At 42.4% G+C, this 24,086-nt stretch overlaps 2 protein-coding genes across 5 annotated transcripts in view; one reads left to right on the forward strand and one right to left on the reverse strand.

The window, feature by feature from the left end:
• Positions 1 to 1,124: 1,124 nt before the first annotated feature.
• LGALS3 (galectin 3) lies at positions 1,125 to 19,747 on the reverse strand. Its single transcript, XM_029950317.1, has 6 exons — positions 19,659 to 19,747; positions 12,528 to 12,549; positions 10,440 to 10,847; positions 8,159 to 8,247; positions 4,390 to 4,555; positions 1,125 to 1,428 (listed from the first exon to the last, which is right to left on the reverse strand). The coding sequence occupies exons 2-6, from the start codon at positions 12,543 to 12,545 to the stop codon at positions 1,273 to 1,275; spliced, it is 837 nt and encodes a 278-aa protein (XP_029806177.1). The 5' UTR covers positions 12,546 to 12,549; positions 19,659 to 19,747; the 3' UTR covers positions 1,125 to 1,272.
• WDHD1 (WD repeat and HMG-box DNA binding protein 1) overlaps positions 19,745 to 24,086 on the forward strand; it is a 156,031-nt gene continuing 151,689 nt past the window's right edge. For 3 of the 4 annotated variants that reach the window (XM_029950313.1, XM_029950311.1, XM_029950314.1), the window contains exon 1: positions 19,745 to 20,007. The gene's annotated coding sequence lies outside the window, so the exon portion shown is untranslated. Of the gene's footprint in view, positions 20,008 to 21,057; positions 21,098 to 24,086 lie in introns of those variants that run through there. The other variant, XM_029950312.1, reaches the window with a different exon arrangement.

The following is a 24,086-nucleotide window of genomic DNA, read 5'->3' on the forward strand; positions in this document are numbered from 1 at the left end:
TACAGTGGTGTGCCTTCTCATCCCAAGTTGTTAACTGTGAGATACTACCCCATAAACAAACCTATTGTGCTCTAATCTCTGCTTCCTGCGGAACTCACCTTGTGATAATAAAATATCTAAGAGGTGGTGGTATAGAAACCAAATATTTTCATCTTTTATAAAATGAAGTGCTATGACCACATTCTAGTTTGGAAGTTGTATTAATCCTTGGGCTTGCTGGTATGAGGAAGGGCAGAAAGGCATAGTTGAGAATGTGGGCAACGAGAACTATTAAATTTTTCAAGATGATTATAGATCCAATTAAAGGCTTTATTTTTCCTCTAAAATACATTTCATAAAAACCAAGGGAACTTACAGTAAGATTATCTCATATTGGTATCAAATATGGATTTGAAAACATCTTAGTTTAGAAAGAGAAAATAGTTAAGAGGAACAAAAATATACCAGAATGCTAACAGTAAAAAACAAAAACAAAAAACTAAACTTTTTGTGTTTTTATTTTCTGAATATGTATTTCCTTAAGAGAAAAACAATGATTTTCTTGTAGTCTTGTAGTATCTTCTGGTTTTATGGAAACTCAGACACAGAGGTTAAAATAATATTTTCTTATTTTAACAAGCATAGGGAACTTTGGGAGACTCTACTGCAGTATGAATACTGCTACATATTCCTTCTCCATGGAGTCCATGGTGCATTATCAAGAATAAACTGCCCCATGCCTAGCTGGCTCAGCCAGTGGAGTGTGCAACTCTTGATCTCGGTGTTGTGAGCTCGAGCCCCATGTTGGGTGTAGAGATTACTTAAAAATAAAATCTTGGGGCACCTGGGTGGCTCAGTCGGCTAAGCCTCCGACTTCAGCTCAGGTCAGATCTCACATTCGTGGGTTCGAGCCCTGCATCCGGCTCTGTGCAGACAGCTAGCTCAGAGCCTGGAGCCTGCTTCTGGTTCTGTGTCTCCTTCTCTCTCTGCCCCTCCCCCTCTCATGCTCTGTCTCTCCCTGTATCAAAAAATAAAAACATTAAAAAAAAATTAAAAATAAGAGTCTACTTTTCTAAAAAAATAAAAAAATAAAATCTTTAAAAAAAGAAAAAAATTGCCCCAATTAAATGACATATAGAAACAGGTTACTCTTAGAATGTTTATTAAATGCATGATTTACAAGAAGGACATTGACGAATAAAGAAAGTTAAAATTTTTCAGTCAGTAAACATGAGATTTAAATGTGTAAAGGTTTATATTCAATTTCATTTTTTTTAATCTTCCGCTTTAAGATTATATCATTGTGTATGAAGCACTGGTGAGATCTAGGTCACCAGAAATTCCCAGTTTGCTGATTTCCTGGAGATTTTTAACCCGATGATTGTACTGCAACAAGTGAGCGTCATTGACAGCAACCTTGAAGTGGTCAGACTCCACCAGCACTTGTATCTGAAACAACACATACACAAACTGTTAGAAATGCTCATCATTTTCAAAACCAGTCTGGCTTGAGCTCAGAATGTTCCGTAGTTCATCTTTAGGATCATCTGTGGAACTGATTAAAGTCCAAAGGAATAACTGCAGTAAAAACAGACCAGATTATTTAAAGATTTAAGCAAAATAAAATGATAAAAGTGAAGCTATAAAGGAAAAGATTAATAATGTGTCTACATAAAAACAAAGTTTTTATATGGCTAACACCTAAAAGTAAAAATATAAACACACCGAGTGCTGGTGAGGATGTGAGGTAAAAGGAACACTTGTGCACTGGTAGTGGGAATGTAAATTGGTGCAACCACTGTGGAAAACCATATGGAGGTTCCTCAAAACATTAAAGGTCAAAATACTATATGATCCAGTAATTTCATTACTAGGTATTTACCCAAAGAGAAATGAAAAACACTAGTTTGAGAAGATCTATGCACCCCCATGTTTACTGTAGCATTATTTATAGTAACCAAGATATGGAAGCAACAGAAGTGTGTATCGTAGATGAAAGTATAAGGAAGATGTGGTGTGCGTGCACACACACACACACATATATATATATACACACACATACACATACACGCAGAAGAATATTACTCAGTCATTAAAAAGAATAAAGTTTTGCTATTTGCAGCAATATGGACAGACCTAGAATGTATTATGCTAAATCAAATAAGACAGGGGCGCCTGGGTGGCTCAGTTGGTTAAGCCTCTTGTCTTCTGCTCAGGTCATGATCTCACAGTTCATGAGTTGGAGTCCCGCATCGGGCTCTGTGCTGACAGCTCAGAGCCTGGAGCCTGCTTGGGATTGTGTCTGTCTCTCTCTGCTCTGCTCGCACTGCCCCTCTCTCAAAGATAAACATTAAAAAATTTAAAAAAGACTAATACTATGATTCCATTTATACTGTGGATTCTAAAAACCAATTCAAAGAAGGAAACAAATGAACAAAAAGCAGAAACAGACCCATAAATACAGAGAACAAACGGATGGTTGTCAGAGGAGAGAGGGATGCAAGGATGGGCAACATGGCTGAAAGGGGTGGGAGGTCCAGGCTGCCGGTTATGGGATGAGTAAGTCACTGTGATAAACGGCACAACACAGGGAAGACAGTCCCTGGTACTGTGACAGTGCTGTATGGTGACAGACGGGAGCCGCGCTTGTGAGCACAGCATAACACATAAAGATCACTATGTTGTACTCCTGAAACTAACAACACTGCGTGTCAACTGTACTTCAATACATAAATAAAAATACTAAAGTAGGAATCCTCTAGTAGAGTGGCAAATGTCGTGAAGACTGACAATAACCAGTTCTGGCAAGAGCAGTGGAAACGCTCTTCCAATAGTTAGTAGTGAGCACATTTATCCTTAGAACCTTTTGGAAGCAGCACTTTAGCAATATCTTACCTACATTGTAAATACGTATGTTCTTGGAATAAAATTATTCTTCTAGGAAGCAGAGATTTTTAAGGACAGTTATAAGCCTTCCAGGTTTTATTTGTTTAGAATATTTACATACTCCAAATTATCATCAACAGGGTACTTATTGAATTATTGCATATCTCAATAGTTGAAATACTATTAAGTAACAATGTTTTGTTTGCTTGTTTTTGAAAGAGAGGGTGCAAGCGAGCATGTGCAGGGGAGGGGCAGAGTGAGAAGAAGAGAGAAAATCTTAAGCAGGCTCCACACCCAACGTGAGATTATGACCTGAGCCAAAATCAAGAGGCAACACTTAACCAACTAAGCCTGTTTTGTTTTCTTAAGTAGGCTTCATGTCCACAGCAGAGCCCAACATAGGGCTTGAACTTACAACCCTAAGATCAAGAACTGACCTGAGATCAAGAGTCAGACGCTTAACCGATTGAGCCATCTAAGTGCCCCTAAGTAACAATGTTCTAATATGAAAAGATGTCCACCAAATATAGAATATGGTCCTTGTACCAACTTGACAATAAACTGTAAAAGAAAAAAAAAGAAGAATATGGTCCTTGGAAGACCCTGCCCTTGAGGAGTTTACAGTTTAGCTGTTTTATTGCCCACTCTACTGTCAACCTAACCCAACATGTGGGCTTAATATTTGTTAAAGCAGTGCTTAAAATGAAAAGTGTGTTGGTATGCCTGGCTAGTTTAGTCAGTAGAGCATGTGACTCTTGATCTCGGGGTTGTGAGTTTGGGGACAGAGATTACTTAATAAATAAAAGGGTTTTTAAAAAAAATAAATAGTAGGGGCGCCTGGGTGGCTCAGTCGGTTAAGCCTCTGACTTCGGCTCAGGTCATGATCCCACAGTTCATGGGTTCGAGCCCCGCGTCGGGCTCTGTGCTGACAGCTAGCTTAGAGCCTGGAGCCTGCTTCCGATTCTGTATCTCTCGCTCTCTCTGACCCTTCCCCTGCTTGCACTGTCTCTCTCTCAAAAATAAATAAAAACCATTAAAATAAATAAATAAATAAATAAATAGTAAATAAATAGATATTCACCAAGTTGCAACCTTTGTGAGGCTGGAAAGGAGAAACAATGGAGGACTTTTTAATTTGAAAACCTATACATGTTTTTCATAAAACAAACATGCATTAATTTTAGAACTTAGTTTTGATTGCTATGCCAACTATGTTGTACTAAGGACTAATACAGCCCAAGTGTCCCATCAAGACTTTCCGTCTTTTTTATTAAAGATGTTATTTTTCTCATTTCCAGAAAAGCATACACTCAAAGGTGTAGTAACAGGGACAATGGTGAAATGCGCGAATGGAGTTGGGGAGTGTGCCAGTCCTTCTGAGCTTCGTCCTGAGATGGGGAGCAGATGTCCTAGTTGGTCTCCTGGGACAGTTGATAAAAAATTCAATTCAAATGCACTGCAGTTTGAGACTGATTCCCCATGAGAAATATACATTATCAATAGATGATAATAGCAATAACTTACTTTGAATGGTTTACCACTTTCAAATGGGAAAGTCGATTGTCTTTCTTCCTTTCCCCATAAATTCTCCAGCTTTGTATTGCAAACAATGACTCTCTTGTTGTCCTCATTGAAGCGTGGGTTAAAGTGGAAAGCAACATCATTCCCTCTCTTGAAATCTAAAGCAAGTCTGTTTTAAACCAAAGACCAGAATTAGTGAAATGATTCAAGTTGTACATCTGTATCAAGTGAAGAACATAGGGTTTACTTATTTATTTAAAAAGTCTTTTTGTGGGGCGCCTGGGTGGCTCAGTCGGTTAAGCCTCCGGCTTCGGCTCAGGTCAGATTGCACGTTCATGGGTTCAAGCCCGCGTCAGGCTCTGTGCTGACAGCTAGCTCAGAGCCTGGAGCCTGCTTCCTGTTCTGTGTCTCCTTCTCTCTCTGCCCCTCCCCCTCTCATGCTCTATCTCTCACTGTGTCAAAAATAAATAAAACATTAAAAAAATAAATAAATAAAATAAAAAGACTTTTTGCTTATTTTTTAAAAAATATTTTATTTATTTTTGAGACAGAGAGAGACAGAGCATGAGAGGGGGAGGAGGAGAGAGAGAAGGAGACACAGAACTGGAAGCCAGCTCCAGGCTCTGAGCTAGCTGTCAGCACAGAGCCCGACGTGGGGCTCGAAACCACGAACGTGATATCTGACCTGAGCCAAAGTCGGAGGCTTAGCCGACTGAGCCACCCAGGCGCCCCAAAAGACTTTTTGTTTAATGTTTATTCATTTTTTTGAGAGAGCGCATGAGCACACACGCGCACACGAGTGGGGGAGGGGCAGAGAGCGAGGGAGACACGGAATCTGAAGCAGGCTCCCGGCTCTGAGCTGTCAGCACAGAGCCCGACGCAGGGCTCGAACTCATGAACCATGAGATCATGACCTAAGCTGAAGTGGGACACTTAACCAACTGAGCCACCCAGATGCCTCGAACATAGGATTTTTTTAATGTTTATTTATTTTTGAGCCACCAACACAGAGCCTGACACAGGGCTCAAACCCATGAACCTTGAAATCATGACCTGAGCAGAAACCAAGAGTTGCACACTCAACCAATTCAAGCGCCCCAAAGAAAATATAATTTTCTACAGAGCAAATCTTTTTATAAATTCAGGGACATTTCCTAAATGGGAAGTAAATAAACCAGAGTATGGTTTCAAACTGGAAAGTATACTAGGTCAAGTATTTGATGTATTCTTGTAGTATCTGAAAGTAAGTAAAACAGTATGTGTTCCATTTTGTTGCCTCATTGTGTTTGGTCACATCATTCCATTCAGCTGTCATTCCCTCTTTACCTCCTCTATCATGAAAACTCTTCAAGGTTTCCTTATGGAAGTTTAGGGCCACTTTATGCTTTACATGGCAAATAATAACGGTTACCTCTTCCCTGCCCTGCTAAGCTACTTTTAATACCTATGACAGGCAGGCAAGTCACATAAATAAAAGCCATCAAATACCTGGCTTTCTTATAGTTAACCAAAAACCTAAGTCCTAAAATAACAAGAATGAGACAACATAATGTTTGGTATCCTGTTGCTAAGTTGTGAGGTCATGGCCATAAATGTGTTAAACATTCCATGATGTAAAGTGGAATTAATGAAAGTGCTGGCTTAACTTTTTGACCTTGTTCCTTCTTCTTGGCTGTTAATACAACATTAAAGTATTAACTCTATCCCTCAGCTTCTCAAAGTGTGCTCCTTAGAGCACTCACATCAGAATTAGCTGGTGCTCTTGTTTTAAAGCAAGGTCTACACTGTAGACCTAATAACAATGATTCCTTGGGTATTTTCATTTACTCAGTAACAGATCCATACAGCCATAAATGTATCTTCCACTGATTAAGTTCACAGGGAGAGGGTCAAAATAGATGACAATAGAATTTGTATTTAACTAAAAATTCCAAATGGCTGTATTTTCCCTACAGTGAAAAGGGAATAGTCTGCCATCTCTACCACCTTAAGCATTCTTCTTTTCATGTAATTCCTCATACAGATTTTGCAGAAGCAAGAAACCATTTTTTCTGTTTACTACCCTCTTAACCATTTCAACCAAAATTAGTTTTAATCTGCCACAGTCTCTGTCTATATCTCTAGTGTTGGTGGAGCTAAAGTTTCTAATGCAATAGCCCTAAATAAGGCAAACACACCAGTGTGGTTCCGTGATAGCGGCTGAGGAAAGGGGGCAGATATTCACAAATCCCGAGTGCAGAACGCGCAGGATCCCATGTGCTAGGTTGTGTGTGGTATCTGGGGAAGAAAGATGGATAAGGATACAGGCAGAGGATATAGACGTTTGGAACTGGCTGTGAGACAAGCTTTATTGTTCAGGAAAGCGCTGTGTTTCGAGAAACTATAGGCTGGGTGGAAAGGGTAGTGGCTACCACACGGAACCAGGGAAAGCTGGCTGGAAGTAGAGTAAATGAGCTATCTGAAGGTAAATGATTAGATCGGAGGCGGAGTCCATTTCCTGGTAACAGACAAGGTGGTTCCGCTAATCCAAGGCAACAGAAGAGGCTGCTTATGGATTCTTGAGTACCTGTATACATAGCTTGAATTTGTACCTTTTGTGCACTGTCCATAAGACCCAGAAGCACAGGTTAATTTGTGGCTGTGGGAGCGTTACTGGTACCACTAACCTCTGGGACAGGTACACTGGATGTCTTCAGGATATCCTTACCCTGCTCGTGTAAATATAACTAGTGCTGATAACCAGACATCCCAGGGCAGCCATGAATCAGCATGGATTTTCCTAAATTAGCTCAAAGTCTTACTCCATCCTAGCTCACCTCCATCAAACCAGTTCCAATGGCAAAGGCTGGCTTATTCTGATAAAGTCTTTAACTTGTAGAATCTTTTCAAATCTTTAAATAGTGTCTACTCAGAAGAGTGGTACTTAACACCTGAAGAGCAGGCTGACACCATGGGCATCTGGGACTCTACTGATATGCCCAGTAGAAAGGCGGAGATGGCAGTCAAGTTCACCAGATCTTAGGCTGCGCTGTGCCATGCATGACTGCAGAGTGATCTGTACAAGTACGAGGACAGAATGGTATGACATGCAAACTCTCAGATAACTCAAAATCCCATTCACTGTGATCTGTGTGTTTTTGACCCTAATTTTTTATTTTTATTTTTTTAATGTTTATATATTTTTGAGAGAGAGAGAGAGAGAGTGTGTGTGTGTGTGTGAGCATAGGAGAGGCAGAGGGAGACAGAAACCAAAGCAGGCTCCAGGTTCTGAGCTGTCAGCACAGAGCCCGATGTGGGGCTTGAACTCAAACAGCGAGATCATGACCTGAGCCAAAGTTGGACACCCAAACAGCTGAGCCACTCAGGTGGCACTAGCCTTAATTTTTGATGGGCATCTAGACATGAAATGCATGCTCAGTTGTTTAGATACTATATGGTTAGAGTGGGGGATGGCCAAGCGTTACATTACAGAGGCTCTAACTTCCCTTAAATTCTAAGGCTTTCATTGTGAAGAAAAAGCTTGGTTTTTCTGAATGGGTTGTCTGCTCTTTCTCTTTGTACTCACAAAGGAGAATGGTTTCATTGTGGTTCTGGGAGAAAAACAAGATTGAGTGAAAGATAGGTTGTTCCCTTGGTGGGAATATACACGGATTCATGGGATAATCCCAATTCTAAATGTGTACTTTAAATTTTTATTAAAATTCAAAATAGATCATTCTTTGTTCAAGAGGCAATTGACAAATATGTTTGAGTTGCTGATTTTGCTCCTTACCTGTTTGCATTGGGCTTTACTGTGCCCAGAATTGTTATCAGCATGCGAGGTATGACTCCTCCAGGCAAAGGCAGGTCATAAGGCACAGTCTGGGAATAAAAAGCATGTATGTATTAATAAAGAGTCATATTTTCTTGGGGAAAGAAAAAAACTATGTTGCTGAATGTGAATAACATATAATCCTAATTTAAGCCATTTTCCCAGACTCAGGGGTCACTCTGCTGAGAGCCTTCAGGGATAAGGCTTCCTACATGCACAAGCAATAATCAAGAATAAGGCCTTCAGTTAATCGGAACCAAAGACAGAACATATTCCCTTTTGGAGCACTGTATCTCTCAGTCAGTCATTACTAAGACATCCCAATCTAGAATTCATTCACTTGGACTATTTTTTGGAAAGGCTTAAGCTAGACCTTGAAATCAACACTAACATTTTTTGCTACCTGCTTTTTTTTTTTTATCGAGGCATAATTTATCAGTTTTAGGTATACAACTTTGTGCCACTCTTAAGACCTCTGTCACATAATGTACTTCACCATGGTTATCTTGCTCCCTGAGGGCAGATGTGTCACATGTGGAGACTTGTGAGTTCTCCTAAGTTCTACTTACATGGCATCAACAGGGTGCTATGAATGTGGCAGATACTTAGCAGATGCTTGCTGGCCAGCAGCAGGGTATGCTCCAGGAACACTTGGCTGTCCAGGAGGCGGGCAGGCCCCAGGCCCAGTCGGTTGCCCAGGGTGGCTTCCTGGTGCAGCTGGTCCAGGATAAGTAGGTGCCATGGGGCCATGTAACTAATCTGCCTTATTAACAATAGAGGGAGGTGGGTGTAGGGTATACGGGAACTCTTTATACCATCTTTGCAATTTTTCTGTAAATCTATAATGATTTTAAAATTTTAAAGTTTAGTTTTTTTAAAAGGCAGATAATTTATGTATCAAATGAACACTTTTTTTGTTTAATACACTCCCTAGCTCTTCCACAAAAATTTATCGACCATCTATGTTCAAGGTGCTGTAACTATTCCCAAAACTCTCTTGGTCTCTTCTCTTTTCCTTTCATAATTTCTTCCCCCTGGGTTCAACCACCACCCAAGTCTTTTTCCTCCAGGCCCCATACCTCCTCTGCTCTGAATTTGCTGTGATGCCTCAAATCCAACAGGAGTGAACTGGAGTGGTCTCTTCTCCCCCACGCCCCATCAGGTCTCCTTGCTGAGTTCCTGTTTTGGGCTGACCCTTGGCTGGTGCTGTAGTTGTCCATCCCCAAAAACCCAGTCATCTCGGACTCCTAAGACCTAACCACTAGCTCCTGGGATTCCTCCCCTGAAACCTCTCACACCTGCCTCTTCCTTTCCACCACCTCCATGTCCCCGTCTGTCTACAAAAGACTAACTGTGCCCCAGGCCCTGCTCAATGCCACCCCCACTCCCAACACCTTCTCTGCACTCTCCTCTACACTGACCTAAAAGCAGGTCAGACATTACCCGTGCCAGCAACCACATCGTCCTGGAAGGGTCTGGTCCCATGCTGCTACTGAACGTTTTCCTCACATCTGTATGTTACCTCCCAACTAGTCTTTACATCTGGAAGGGAAGGCTCTGTGTCTGAGGTGGGTCTGGAGCCCCACAGAGTTAGGTTTTACATTTAGAATTCATTTACTGAAGTGGGTTTTAACATAAATGAAAACTCCATCCTCAGATCATAAAATTACCTTTAGAAGGTTTTTCAAAATGACATTTCCTTGGTTTCCCTACATTCCCTCTCTGACCCTGAGGAAGTTGTATGACTCTCTATTGTCCCATTTCCTTGAGTGTAAAGTAGGGATAATAACAGTGTCTTACAGGATGGTTATAGGGCTAAATCACTCACATAGAAGCACACTGCTGGCGCGTGTTATGTACTCAGTGTATATTAATAATAGTAACCAAATGTTCCCCCATTACTAAGATCTTGACTTCACTTATAGTAAAGCTGCTTTACAGATATCTTCAAAAAATACATCGATTTCTCTTTATACGAACAGTATACATACTAAACATAATACAGATAACTATTTTTTCTATTGGACTGATAGCCATCATGGCTGGTTCTTGAAAAGTGGCTCTAACCAATGAATTTAAAGCTTCAGGTCTCTCCGAAGCCCTCTGCCTGTCAGTGTGCAGAGCTGGCTCCCAGCCAGAGCACAGCAAAGTAATGGCACCAACGCACTAGACAATTGCTGTGTTCATTCTTCATTAGCTTGGTCCTAATCACAAGTATATGAAACAACTAACACCATCTTACCAGTGGTCCAGCAGGGGCGCCAAAGGGGCCAGCAGCAGGGTAGGCTCCAGGAGCACTTGGCTGTCCAGGAGGCGGGTAAGCCCCAGGCCCACTCGGTTGCCCAGGGTGGGTTCCTGGTGCAGTTGGTCCAGGATAAGCAGGTGCTGTGGGGCCAGGGTAGGCTCCTGGAGGCGCCTGTCCAGGGTAGGTGCCTGGAGGCGCCTGTCCAGGGTAGGCGCCTGGAGGCGCCTGTCCAGGGTAGCCTCCAGGAGGCGCCTGTCCAGGGTAGCCTCCAGGAGGTGCCTGTCCAGGGTAAGCACCAGGATAGGCGGCCCCTGGGTAGCCCCCTGCCCCAGCAGGCTGGCTTCCCCATGGAGCAGGCCATCCTTGAGGGTTTGGGTTTCCAGACCCAGACAAAGCATCGTTAAGCTGGAAAGAAAGACATGAACAATTACAGGATGAAAAACATTCACAAAAACAGAATTTTCTGAAAATAGGAATATGTGATCTAAGAAGTAGAGGAATTATGGTGAAGGTATGAAACTCGTATCAACAAAATTTTTTCCACCTATTAAATAGTCTGTAGTTCCTAAGACTAAAATTAGACTTTGGAATTATATATGCTTCATCACTTGATTTATTTATTTATTTTTTAGTAATAATATATCAGCACCAGTTCATTATGTCTAACGAATGTATCACACTAATTTAAGAATTTAACAACAGAGAAAAGTGAGCATAGGGTTTACTGGAACTCTTTGTACTATCTTTGTAATTTTTCTGTAAATTCAGGACTATTTTAAAATGTTAACATTTAGGGGTTTTTTTAAAGGCCTGATCATGCCATTAAGTGGGATCCCAGTTGATTATTGTCTGTATGGGGAGGAGGGAAGCCATACAGAAAAAGGAAAGCAAAGCAATTTACAATTTTCAACATGAATCATCTAAAAAGAATATATTTTATTGATGGATTGTTATTCTAGTAATGACTGCTATATTTTCCTGGCCATAGTGGGTCAATATATTCACGACACAGTAAAGTTAACACATCTATTCAATGGCAAAGACTTTTCCTTGGTAAGAACCAGCATGGCTTAATAAGAGTCTCCATCCCATTTCACAAGACCATTCCAGAAGAGGACTTTGGAAACGGGTGGTTCCATTCTTAGCAGCTCTCTAAGGGCTCCTAGTCCCATATCTAACCTCTAGCAGAACCACCACACTGGCCCAGGCAGCCACAACAGGTGCATGGCCATGCACAGTGGGTTCTGATACAGGCCTCCACTTGCCTTATCTGCATTTTGATGATCATGCCTTATCAAAATCAAACAACTACATGGTTCAGGTGAAAAGATGCCCTGCAGCAGGTGGTGAGGGTGATGGGTCTGAGTTCCCATAGTTCATAGTTCATAGTTCAGTGAGTTCCATGTTTGACAGCAAAGAGTCGGCCCTGCCATATTGCCAATGCGCTGGTCAAACCCATCCCTCTTCCTTCCCTTGCACTGATCACAGGGGAACTGACCCCTGCAAATGGTGTTCTCCAGGTTCCCAGAGTCTGGCTATTGGGCAGCACTGGCAAGAGATTAAAGAATGAGAAGTGAGAAGCAGGGTATCTCTCCCTTCCTCATGAGGTGTCTGCACAGTCACTGCATCTCCTGTATCACTTTATTCGTGCCCCCATCATCTCAGATCGTGGAGGGCTGCCTTGCATAATCTACCAAAGTCAGGAGCTAGCCTTCCTCCACATAAAAGCACATACTCTCCAAATGATGTGAGAAAAGCAATCACAGAAATTGGGATGCTCAGACTGTACCATGCTTCCCACTACTCATCTTATTTCTCAGCTCCTGAGTATGGACCCCACCTGCTTCTGTCCCAGGCTTTTCAGTAAAGGAGTTAGAGTCTCAGGCCTCTATCTGCCTCGCTTTCTTCCTGAATCTGCTTCTGGAAAAACAAGACTTCAGCTAATAAGCCCTCATTGGGCTGTTAAGGCCAGAAGAGGCCAAATGGTGAGAAAATTAGAAAGGAATGTCTGGTGGTAACGAAAAAAAAGTCCTCAACCTACATGGAATGTATATTAAGGTAAGAAAATAGACATAAAACACTTACTGAAAAACTGTCTGCCATTTTCCTAAAAGGAGGGAAAAAAAGATAGGTTATCATTTGGCCCTAGATTTCGCCAGTTTCCCTATCAACACAACATCACAAATTGTTCACTGGGCAGTTCTAGACAACCTACAGGCAGCCAGTTTATTCCCCAGCCTAAATCAGTAGTGTTGGAACCACCGAAGCAGCTCATCAAAGGGCAGGGATGCACTCAGCCCTACTTAATTCATAACTTTAAAATTTTTTAATTTATTTTTTTATTTATTATTGAGACAGAGAGAAACAGAGAATGAGTGGGGGAGGGTCAGAGAGAGAGGGAGACACAGAATCTGAAGCAGGCTCCATGCTCTGAGCTGTCAGCACAGAGCCCAATGCGGGGCTCGAACCCAGGAACTGTGAGATCATGACCTGAGCCGAAGTTGGACACTTAACCAACTAAGCCACCCAGGCCCTAATTCATAACTTTAAACTCTAATCATACTAGCCTGTGTTCTGAATCCCGGGGCATACAAGACAGGAGAGAGAAGACCAAGGAAGAAAATATTCTGCCCCTTTCCTTGGTAAAGACATGAACAGTCCTGGTTTGTCTGTGATCCTCCTCATCTTCCTTCCTGGGTGCTTTTTCCACCTCTTACAAAGCGCCCACCCTTGTAAGATCACCCACCTCCCCTCCCATTCCCAAGATCAGCCCCCATGCCATCTTCTGGGTTTTAGAAGGAAAGCAGAGTTGACTGATTTCTACTGAGATTTGATAAACAGTGCTCCTGTATGTAGCTGCTGCCAATTATTTATTCCTTCATTTGCACATATTTATGCCTGCTCTGGGCCAGGCACTGGGTGGGCTCTTGTCTGGGTTTGAAGATGGAAAAGCCAAGATCTGTATGGCCAAAGGGCTCACAGGCCAGCAGGAATCATGAGGGATCAACACTGTGAGCCAGACTGTGTTATGGGGCATGTCAACTAGAACTATTACTTCTAAGAGGGGACGAGGTGGTGGTGTATGAGCTAAGCCTTAAAGGAGAGGTGAGGTCCGATGTGGAACAATGAAAACGAAAGGCAGGTACAAGATGCCTCCTTTCCCCCCCCTTTTTTTTTAAAGATATTTTTTACTCCAAATGAACTCTGGCAGTATAACAAACAAGGATGTGAAAAAAAAAATGAGAGGAGACGGGGTGAGGAGTAGGGAGAGGGAGGAGAGGGGAGGAGAGGAGAGTTAGGCAACATGGAGGAAAATATTTTGGGGTAGGATGATACCAAAGAGAGTTGGCTTTGCCAAGAACACCTCATTCCTGTTATCTCCTGCTCCTCTCCCTGGGCCACGGCTCTAACCATAGATGTTTTATACCTGTCCCGTGGCAGGTGCTCCAGCAGTGAGGGAGGAGGACACCCTGAGGCCTGGGTGACTTTTCTTGGATCAGGATCATCTGCCCAAGTGACCTGGCCCTTAAACAATCAGACTCTCTTTTTCCTTGAATTGCCCACTTGTAAGATTTACTAAATTATTTTAAGAAATGACATTACCCCCAAGGCAGACTAACTGATACGTCCTAAACATGTAAAATATTACACATTTTTGTAAAAAAGAAAAAAATAGAGCCCCTCCTAGGACTTAATGTTCTTCGTTTATACATACCAGGTATCTTATCAACCTCTGCTATTATTTATACCTAGTTAAATATTACCTCCTGCTAGTTTTTTCTGCGCATCTCCATTTTAATCTGGGCATTCTCAAACATATTTGGAAGCAGTTAAACGGTATCGCCATGTCTGTCTTCTAAAGTGGAAAACTGCTGAAAATTTGGCTGGGAAGTCAGTGACACTCCCCGGGCTTATATCCCTCATGTGTTTCTTATAGAATTGGATCGTTTAAAGCAGAAGTCAGGTGTTCCTCCACTCGTGCTTCCTTCCCTAAAAGGCTACCTCTGCCTAGAAGAGTGTGCGGCCTGCATAAGAGGAACTTGAGAGAAGTGTTGTTACAGAAAAGGAGAAAAAAGGATGTTTCTTTTCTTATTTTTTTACAATTTTATTTTTCATTGTAAAAAAAAAATTTAATGTTTGTTTATTTTTGAGAAAGAAAGAGTGCGAGCGGGGGAGGGGGAAAACGAGAGAGAGAGAGAGAGAGAGAGAGAGAGAGAGAGAGAGAGAGAATCCAAAGCATCCAAAGCAGGCTCCAGGCTCTGAGCTGTCCGCACAGAGCCTGACGCAGGGCTCAAACTCACAGACTGCGAGATCATGACCTGAGCTGAAGTAGGCTGATTAACTGGCAAGCCACCTAGGCGCCCCTAAAGATTTTATTTTTAAGTAATTGCTACACCAAATGTGGGGCTCAAACTCACAACCCTGAGATCAAGGGCTGCATGCTCTACCAACTGAGCCAGCCAGGCACCCTAGAAGGGACATTTCTTAAGAAAACAAAGCCTCTCTTATTTGGACACCAGCAGGAAATAATCTTGAACTTCAAGGTGAGCAGAAAGTTTAGTTTTAATTACACAAACTTTTCTTCCATTCCTAGGCAGCATACCAAAGACCCAGACTTAGACCTTTATACATATTGTTGACTTCTCTTAAATATCCCCATTCTGTAAAGGCTTTTCCCCAGCCTCAGCACCACTAATATTTCAGGCTGGATACACTGTCAGAGTCAGAGCTGTCCTGACCATTACAGGATGGAAAACAGCATTCTTGGCTTCAATATATAAGATGCCAGTAGCACAATACCCACCCCCTCAACTGTGACAACCAGAAATGTCTTCAGACATTGCCAAATATCCTGGTTGCAGGGGAGAGCAGGCAAAATTGTGCCTGGTTGAAAAAATACTTGTCTAGGCTGATTAGTATATATATCCCTCCAGAAATGTAAATATACAGGTAAATAAAAACCAAACAGTTAATTTCAATAGTTAAAACTAGCCAAATCTGGGCGTGCCTGTGTGGCTGGTCAGTTAAGCACCTGATCTTGGCTCAGGTCATGATCTCGCAGTTCAGGGGATAGAGGCCCGTGTCTGGCTCTGTGCTAACAGTCAACCTGAGACCTGCTTAGGATTCTCTCTCGCTCTCTTGCTTTCTCCCTCTCTCGCTCTCTCTGACCCTCCCCTGCTCACGCTTGCTCTCTCTCTAAAAATAAGCTTTAAAAAAAACTAGCTAATTCTGTACCATTGGCCTTATAAAGTGTCTTATTAATATAACTCCAATCAAACTAAGAGGTGTTTAAAGGCTGATTACAACCAGAAACTAAAGACAGCATTTCCAAAATCTAACATTTCTTCCTACTAAAGCCTCTCCTGAAGCATAGTCAGCTTATTTCTGGCTCCAACCAAAACAATTTGAGAAACAAAGCTTTCTACTGCATTTCACATAAAGCCTTGGAAGACAGTTTGGATTGTGTTGTGACACATTAGACAAGCCCATTAGAATAATGACTCTTTGCATTAGTGTGGTGCTTTTCAGTTTATGAAGCACTTTCCCTTTCCTGTTTTCATTCTGATTATAATCTTATAAGATTTTCAAGGGAAGGTTACTATTCCTACTCTAGAGGCGAGGAAACTGAGACTTAGAGATCTAATATGGCGACCCAAAGTCATTCTGTCCTTGGCAGTCCAACAACCCAGGGTCCAAGGACCGTCACTCTTAATTCAAGCTCATTTTATACTAAGGTAAAGCCTTACTCTTTGAAATTTTATTTATTTATTTTACATTTATTTATTTTTGAGAGACAGAGAGAGAGCGTGAGCAGGGGAGGGGCAGAGAGAGAAAGAGACACAGAATCTGAAGCAGGCTCCAGGCTCTGAGCTAGCTGTCAGCACAGAGCCTGATGAGAGGCTCGAATCCAAAAACTGTGAGATCATGACCTGAGCTGAAGTCAGACGCTCAACCAACTGAGCCACCCAGGCGCCCCTCTTTGAAATTTTAAAATACAGTCCTTAAAAGGTTTATTACTTCATTTAGAAATTAATTCTCTAGCTTATTCATTCAGAACTACATAACATGTTGAAATTGTAAACAAAAAAGATCATGTTTTTGTCAGAAAACTAGCTGGGTGACTCATTCAGTGAGCTCCAACACTCACAATATTGAATACAACAGTGCCATTTTGCACAGTCATGTTACTAATTATAACCATACTTAAACCAATAAAGTGTACTTTTCCAAAAATTGCGTATGCACTGTTTGGATATTTTAATTCTCAAACATCAGATCAAATCTCTTTTTCAAAGAAGTTTATAACCAATGCTCTTTTGAAATCTAGCAACCTTAGAACTTAAAAAAAAACCCAACAACTATTTGGATAAATGTCTTTCTTACTTGTCTGGAAAATTCCTTCCTTTCTTTCTTTCTTTCTCTCTTTCTCTCTCTCTCTCTCTCTCTTTCTTTCTTTCTTTCTCAGATGGATAGTCTATATAAAGAAATAATTAAATGTAAAAAAAAAAAAAAATCTTCTCACCCTACAGATACTATAGACATGGGAACTCCATCCTGCCATTCCCAGAATCAGAGCATTTAGAAGCTCCAGAAAAGAAACACTACAACAAAGACAAAACACTGAGGAAATACTACCTGGGTCTTCACATTTGGAAAAACCTACAGGAAGTCGTTCTGTGTTGTTTTGGAATCAGGACTTACACATGAGTCAGAATGCAGACCATTTTAATTGGCTGTTAATTGTAGCTTTCCCCTCTAATAAAAAGTGACTATCTACCATACTATGCTATTCTAGGCCCACCTAGCAATTAGTCCAGTAGTCAAGGTTCCTGGAAGCACTTCTGCAATTTCTGCTCACAAAGAGCCTTGACCTTTATACGAGCTGAAAGAGAAGTGGATCATGAATGTATTTCCTCAGAACCCCAAAGCACTGCCCACACTCCTTTCCAAAGAATACCGGAGGCAGTTGCTGAAACATGGAGTAGGGCTTGAGGAAAATCCACTTTCCAAAGCCAAACTTGGTGATGCTAAGTTGGAATAAAGGAAACAGGTCCTTTACTAGGATTTTTTCTTATCATAGCTCCTCAGCATCAAGGAAGGTAAAGTTACCTGTGCCTCTCAGTTACTGATTTTTCCCCCTATGGAAAAGCTGAACATCAATCAAGAGAGAACACATGATACTTAGTCAGCAGCAAATTGGAAGTTTACAGCAAACACTGTCCTGACAGGCTTACCACTCAGAATTTAATGAGAAGAACCAGTTCAGGAACTAGATACCAAATGTTAACTCAGCTTCCTTAGCAGGAGCCTGTTTCCCAAACTATCACAGGCAAGAGAGGCTATGTTTTGGATCAGTTACTATGGGTCTCAGATACTTCAACTTTATAAGCCAATCCTATTTAAGGTCAACACAAGATGCTCAAGTTATAACATATGAATGAATATAAGTGTCTGTTGCAGTTAAGATTTAGAGTCCAAGGGCACCTGGGTGGCTCAGCTGGTTAAGCATCTAACTTCAGCTCAGGGCATGATCTCATGGTTCCTGAGTTCGAGCCCCACATCCAGCTCTGAGCTGACAGCATGGAGCCTGCTTAGGATTTCCTACCTCTCTCTCTCTCTCCCTCTCACAATAAATAAATAAACTTAAGAAAAAGATTTAGAGTCTGGCTGAGGAGATGCTAGGCAAATAGGTACCTAAATTATAGGTGAGACCAACGCTGGCCTTTTGACCTCACTTAGCAATAAGTAAAAAGTCTTTATATTAAAGCACTTCTTGGGGCTCATTTCATGATCATGATTCATGATTTCATGGTTCATGAGTTTGAGCCCCATGTCAGGCTTTGTGTCAAAAGCTCAGAGCCTGGAGCCTGCTTTAGATTGTGTCTCCCTCTCTCTACCCCTCCCCTACTCGAGCTCTGTCTCTCTCTCTCTCTCTTCTCATTAAAAAATAAATAAAGCACTTATGTATATTTGTAGTACAGTGAAATACTGATTAAAGACATCTGAGCAGAGGGAAACTTGCCTATTCCATTGCAAAAAGGGTTAGCTTTGGGGGTCAATCTATCAGGCAGTGTGCCCCCTCTTCTGATACTTAAGTAACCTGGTGAGGCATCCTTCTAATACTCTTAAGCTCAAAATATTCGAAGACCATCATCAAACTTCCCAGAACATGCCGATTTTAAGTGTAAGCCCCAAACGTTATGAATTCAGGAAGCAGTTCCAATCTCCCAAAGATCACAGATTAACTTCTTCCATTCCTTTACCGGAATCCGAGAAACAAACCGGGTCACTGTGGTTCAGCCGTCCTCACTGTCCAGAGACCCAACTCCCAGGAGTCACTTTACAAATATTCCACAGTATCTGGAATAGCAGATTCCACTAACCTGAAGGGATGGGCCTGAAGCCCAAGTCACAGCCTCACTCTACCTGTCCCCTATGTGACTTTCTGGAAGTAAGCTTCTACTCCTTAGACTGGACACATTTTAGTGTTTTTATTTAAGCAACTGATAATTCAGAATACATCTTCATACGTGTTTTAAATGCTGCCCCCACCTGGGGCTCTGCACATTTGGGCTAGCGATCTGCCACACCCTACGCGTCCTCAGCACAGATCCGGGATTTTAATGCCGAAGTTAGCCAATCTGGGCAGGGATGAGTCACTGATTTGCAAAAGTTTAGGACGTGCGTCTTCGCCAAACCGGGCACATGCCCACTCACGCCTGGGGGCATCACCATTTTCTGTGGGATCAGCTGCGCGACCAACAGCCAGATGCAGCGGCCGCACAGCCCAGTCCCGGGGCGCAGGAGCCGCCCCCAGAGTCCCTGGGCAGGCTCCCCGCCTGCCGGGAAGGCGGACCCGCTTCCTAACCCCGAACTGGAGTCCCGGCGAGCGGCGGGACGGCGGGACGCCGTGCCGAGCCTCCCGGTCTCCGCGGAGGGTGACGAGCGCCGGGCGGATGGTGCGCGGACACACCCAGGCCCGGCCCAGGAGGAGTGCGCGAGTTTGCAAAGCGCCGCTAACTTTCCCGGAGTCGCACACCGCTCTCCCGAGGGGTCACAGGCTACGGCCCCAGCCCAGGACGGTGCCCCCAGCTCCGCCCGCGGCCCTCCGCCTCTCCGCGCCCACCCGCGGTCCCCGCCCGGGCGCCCTCACCCCTGCCCCGTCGACGCCGCCAGCAGGCTCCGTCCCCTTCCCCGGGCGTCCCAGCCACTCACCCAACGGCTCCGCTGGCTGCGGGGTCGACGTCGGCCGGGCGGCGAGATCCCTGGCGGGGCGGCGGCTCAGCGCCCCAAATAGGCCCGGCCCGGCCCGCCTCTCCCGGGGCGGGACCGCCACGCCCATACCCCTCGGCCTCTCCCTGCGCAGGGGATGGGCAGCCTCGGCGCCACCGCACGCCCCGCGCCGCCGCGGCTCCTGACCTGGAGAGAGCCCAGCCCCGCAGCCCCCAGCCGCTCCCCAGCGGCCGCCCTGAGACCTGGAGTTGTGCCGCGTTCACCGCCCTCCCTCCAGATTCACCTGGTCACTCCTCAGACCAAGACAGAGAGAGTCTTCGAAACTTTCAGAGTAGGCTTATTTAAAGTTTTACTTGCTGGCTTGTTTTCACCGTGTTTGCTTTTCTGCCTGAATTGCGGACCCTCTCGTCCTTTCTGCATTTATTTTACCTAAACCCTCTCTCAGTATCAAAGCCTTTCCTAGAAGTGCGCGGTGATTCGTGTCACTGGGAGGGAGCTGGCAAGATTTCTGAGGTGCTGGGTGAGATAGATGCCCTCCCCCCTTCTGGTCCCTGCCTTCATTCACTTCCTGAACTGTGCTGTGGGTTCCCACCTCACTCTGACAGCCCTAAATTGCTTTTGCTTGTTTTCTCCCCACATCTTACCCAGCATTTGTTGTGTAGTAAGTTCTCCCTAAATATTTGTCTCATGAATGAATGAACGAAATAATGAATCCCTTACTAGAAAGTCTTTGTTTTCCCCAAGATTGGGGAGAGTCCTGATGGAGGAGGAGCAGTTTGGTTTTTTTTTTTAATGTTTGTTTATTTGTCAGAGAGAGAGAGAGAGAGAAAGGATGAGTGGAGGAAGGGCAGAGAGAGGGAATGGAGAATCCAAAGCAAGCTCCAGGCACAGAGCCTGAGGTGGAGCTTGAGCCCACGAACCTGGACAACATGACCTTTGCCAAAGTCAGCTGTGTAATCAACTGTGCCACCCAGGCACCCTTGAAAGAGGAACACTTTAAACACAAAACTCTCTTTGGTAGAGGCAGGAATAGGAAAAACTAACACTCTAAGAAAAGTTCTTAAATAGCGATTCTTGCAAGAGAAAGTATCTATTTGGTATCATTTCACTGGATAATAGTTGAGTGAAATGGTTAAAGATGTCCCAGATAGATTTCTTTTAAAGTTCTGATATCTAGTCACAAAAGTCAACTCGAAATGGATTAAAGGTGTAATTGTAAGACCTCAAAACATAAAATTCCTAGAAAGAAACAAGAGAAAAGCTCCTTGACATTGGTCTTGGCAATGTTTTTCTGGATAGGACTCCAAAATGCAAGCAACAAAAGCAAAAACAAACAAGCATCAAACTAAAAAGCTGTGGAGCAAAAGAAATAACCAACAAATGAAAAAACACCTTACAAAATCGGAGAAGATATTTGCAAGGTATGTATCAGATTAGAGCTTAAGCTTCAAAATATATAAGGATCTCATAGAACTTTATAACAACAACAAAAAAACACCACCCAAACAATCCTATTTAAAGAACGAGTAAAGGACCTGAATAGACAGTTTTCCAAAGAAGACATCTGATCAACAAGTGCCTGAAAAGGTACCCAACATCACTAATGATCAGGGGAAAGCAAATCCATACCACAATGAGGTCCCACTTCACACCTGTTAGAAGGGCTATCATCAAAAGGACAAGAGATAAGTGTTGGGAAGGATGTGAACAAAGGAACCATTTATGTGTTGTTGGTAGGAAGGTAAATTGGTAAAGCCATTATGTAAAACAATATGGAGGTTCCTCAGGCAATTAAAAATAGAATGAACTTATGATTAGCAATCCTACTTTCTGGGTAAGAAATGAAATCACTGTCTTGAAGAGATATCTGAATTCCCATGTTTATTACAGCATCATTCCCAATAGCCAAGACATGGAAACAACCCAAGTGTTGGTGGAAGAAGGGATTAAAAAATGTCACACACACACACACACACACACACACCCAGAAATCAGCTATGAGAAAGAAGGAGATCCTGCCATTTCAACAACATGGAAGGACCGTCAGTGTATTATGCTAAGTGAAAGAAACCAAGCAGAGAAAGACAAATACCATAAGATCTTCCTTATAGATGGAATCTAAATAACTCATAGAAACTAAGTAGAATGATGGTTACCAGGGGCTGGGGGTGTGGGGGAAAATGGGGAGGTGTTGGTCAAAGGGTAAAAACTTTTCGTTGTAAGACGAATAAGTTCTGGGAACCCAATGTACAGCATGATGACTATTGTTAACAATAGTGTATCCCATATTTGATGGTTACTAAGAGAGCAGTCTTAAATGTTCTTACCACACACACACACAAATGGTAATGTGTGAGGTGATGGATATGTGAATTAATTTTGCTGTGGTAATCATTTTACAACATATGTGTATATCAAAAAATAATATTCAGAATAATAAGAGCTAATATTCATTGAGAATTTATAATGTGCTGTGTACTATGCTTAGTGCTTTGTATACATATATGGGGCCAAGCATTTTTATCCCCATTTTATTTATTTATTTAATTGTATTTTTTTCCCAAGTTTTAAAAAAATGTTTATTTTAAATTTGAGAGAGAAAGAATGAGTGAAGGGTGGGCAGAGAGGGAAGGAGAGAGAGAAAATCCCAAGCAGGCTCTGAGCTGTCAGTGCAGAGCTGGATGTGGACCTCGATCTCACAAACTGTGAGATCATGACCTGAGCCAAACGCTCAACCGACTGACCCATCGAGGCACCCCTCCCAAGCTTTTAAATCTCCCTCTGGTTATCAAGACAAGTGCACACCTTAATCCCCATCCCTATTTCACCCATTCCCCTGCCTACCTCCTCTCTGGTCACCATCAGTTTGTTCTCTATAGTTAAAGTCTGTTTCTTGGTTTATCTCTCTTTTTCCCTTTGCTCATTTGTTTTGTTTCTTAAATTCCACATATGAGTGAAATCATATGGTATTTGTCATATATCAATTAGCATTATATTGTCTAGCTCCATCCATGTTGTTACAAATGGGAAAATTTTTATGCTTTTTATGGCTGAATAATATTCCACTGTGTATTTATACCGCATCCTCTTTATACATTCATCCACTGATGGACACTTGGGCTTCTTCCATATCTTAGCTATAAGTAATGCAGCTGTAAATATCAGTGTATATGTAACCCTTTGAAGTGTTTTTGTAGTCTTTGAATAAATACCCAGTACTGTGATTGCTGGATCATAGGGTAGTTCTATTTTTAACTTTTTGAGGAAACTCCATGTTATTTTCCAGAGAGACTGTACCAATCTGCACTCCCCCCAAAAGTACAAAAGGGTTCCTTTGTCTCCACATCCTCCTCAACACCTGTTGTTTCTTGTGTTTTTGATTTTAGCCATTCTGACAGGTGTAAGGTGATATTACATTATAGTTTTGATTTGCATTTCCCTGATGATAAGTGATGATGAGCATCATTTCACGTGTCTGTTAGCTATCTGTATATCTTCTTTGGAAAACTATTCATATCTTCTGCCCATTTTTTAATTGGATTGTTTGTATTTTTTGGATGATGAGTTTTCTAAATTTTTTATATATTTTGTATACTAGCCCTTTATCAGATATGTTGTTTGCAGATCTCTTCTCCCATCCTATAGGTTGCCTTTTAGTTTTGTTGACTATTTCCCTGGCTGTGCATAAGCTTTTTATTTTGATGTAGTTCCAATAGTTTATTTTTGCTTTTGTTCACATTGACTCAGAAGATATATCCAGAAAGAAGTTGCTATGGTCGATGTCAAAGAAGTTACTGCCAGTGTTCTCTTTGAAGATTTTTATGGTTTGAGGTCTCACATTTATGTCTTTAATACATTTTGAGTTCATTTTGGTATATGGTGTATGAAAGTGGTCCAGTTTCATTCTTTTGCATATTGCTGTCCAGTTTTCCCAGCACCGTTTTTTGAAGAGATACTCTTTTTCCTCTTGAATATTCTTTCCTGCTTTGTTGAAGATTACTTGACCATATATTGTGCATTCTTTTCTGGGTTTTCTATTCTGTTTCATTGATCTATGTGTCTATTTTTGTGCCAGCACCATACTGTTTTGATCACTACAGCTTTGTTGTTTTTTTTTATTTTTTTTCCCTCCATAATATTTTATTGTCAAATTGTTTTCCATACAACACCCAGTGCTCTTCCCCTTAAGTGCCCTCCACCATCACCACCACCTCTTTTCCCCCCTCCCCCTTCCCCCTCAACCCTCAGTTCATTCTCAGCATTCAATAGTCTCTCAAGTTTTGCATCCCTCTCTCTCCCCAACTCTCTCTCCCTCCTCCGCTGCCCCTGGTTCTCCATTAGGTCTCTCTTGTTTTCCTGCTAGACCTATGAGTGCAAACATATGGTTTCTGTCCTTCTCTGCCTGGCTTA

The sequence above is a fragment of the Suricata suricatta genome, chromosome 9, assembly GCF_006229205.1.
Source record: "Suricata suricatta isolate VVHF042 chromosome 9, meerkat_22Aug2017_6uvM2_HiC, whole genome shotgun sequence".
Classification (NCBI taxonomy): domain Eukaryota; kingdom Metazoa; phylum Chordata; class Mammalia; order Carnivora; family Herpestidae; genus Suricata; species Suricata suricatta.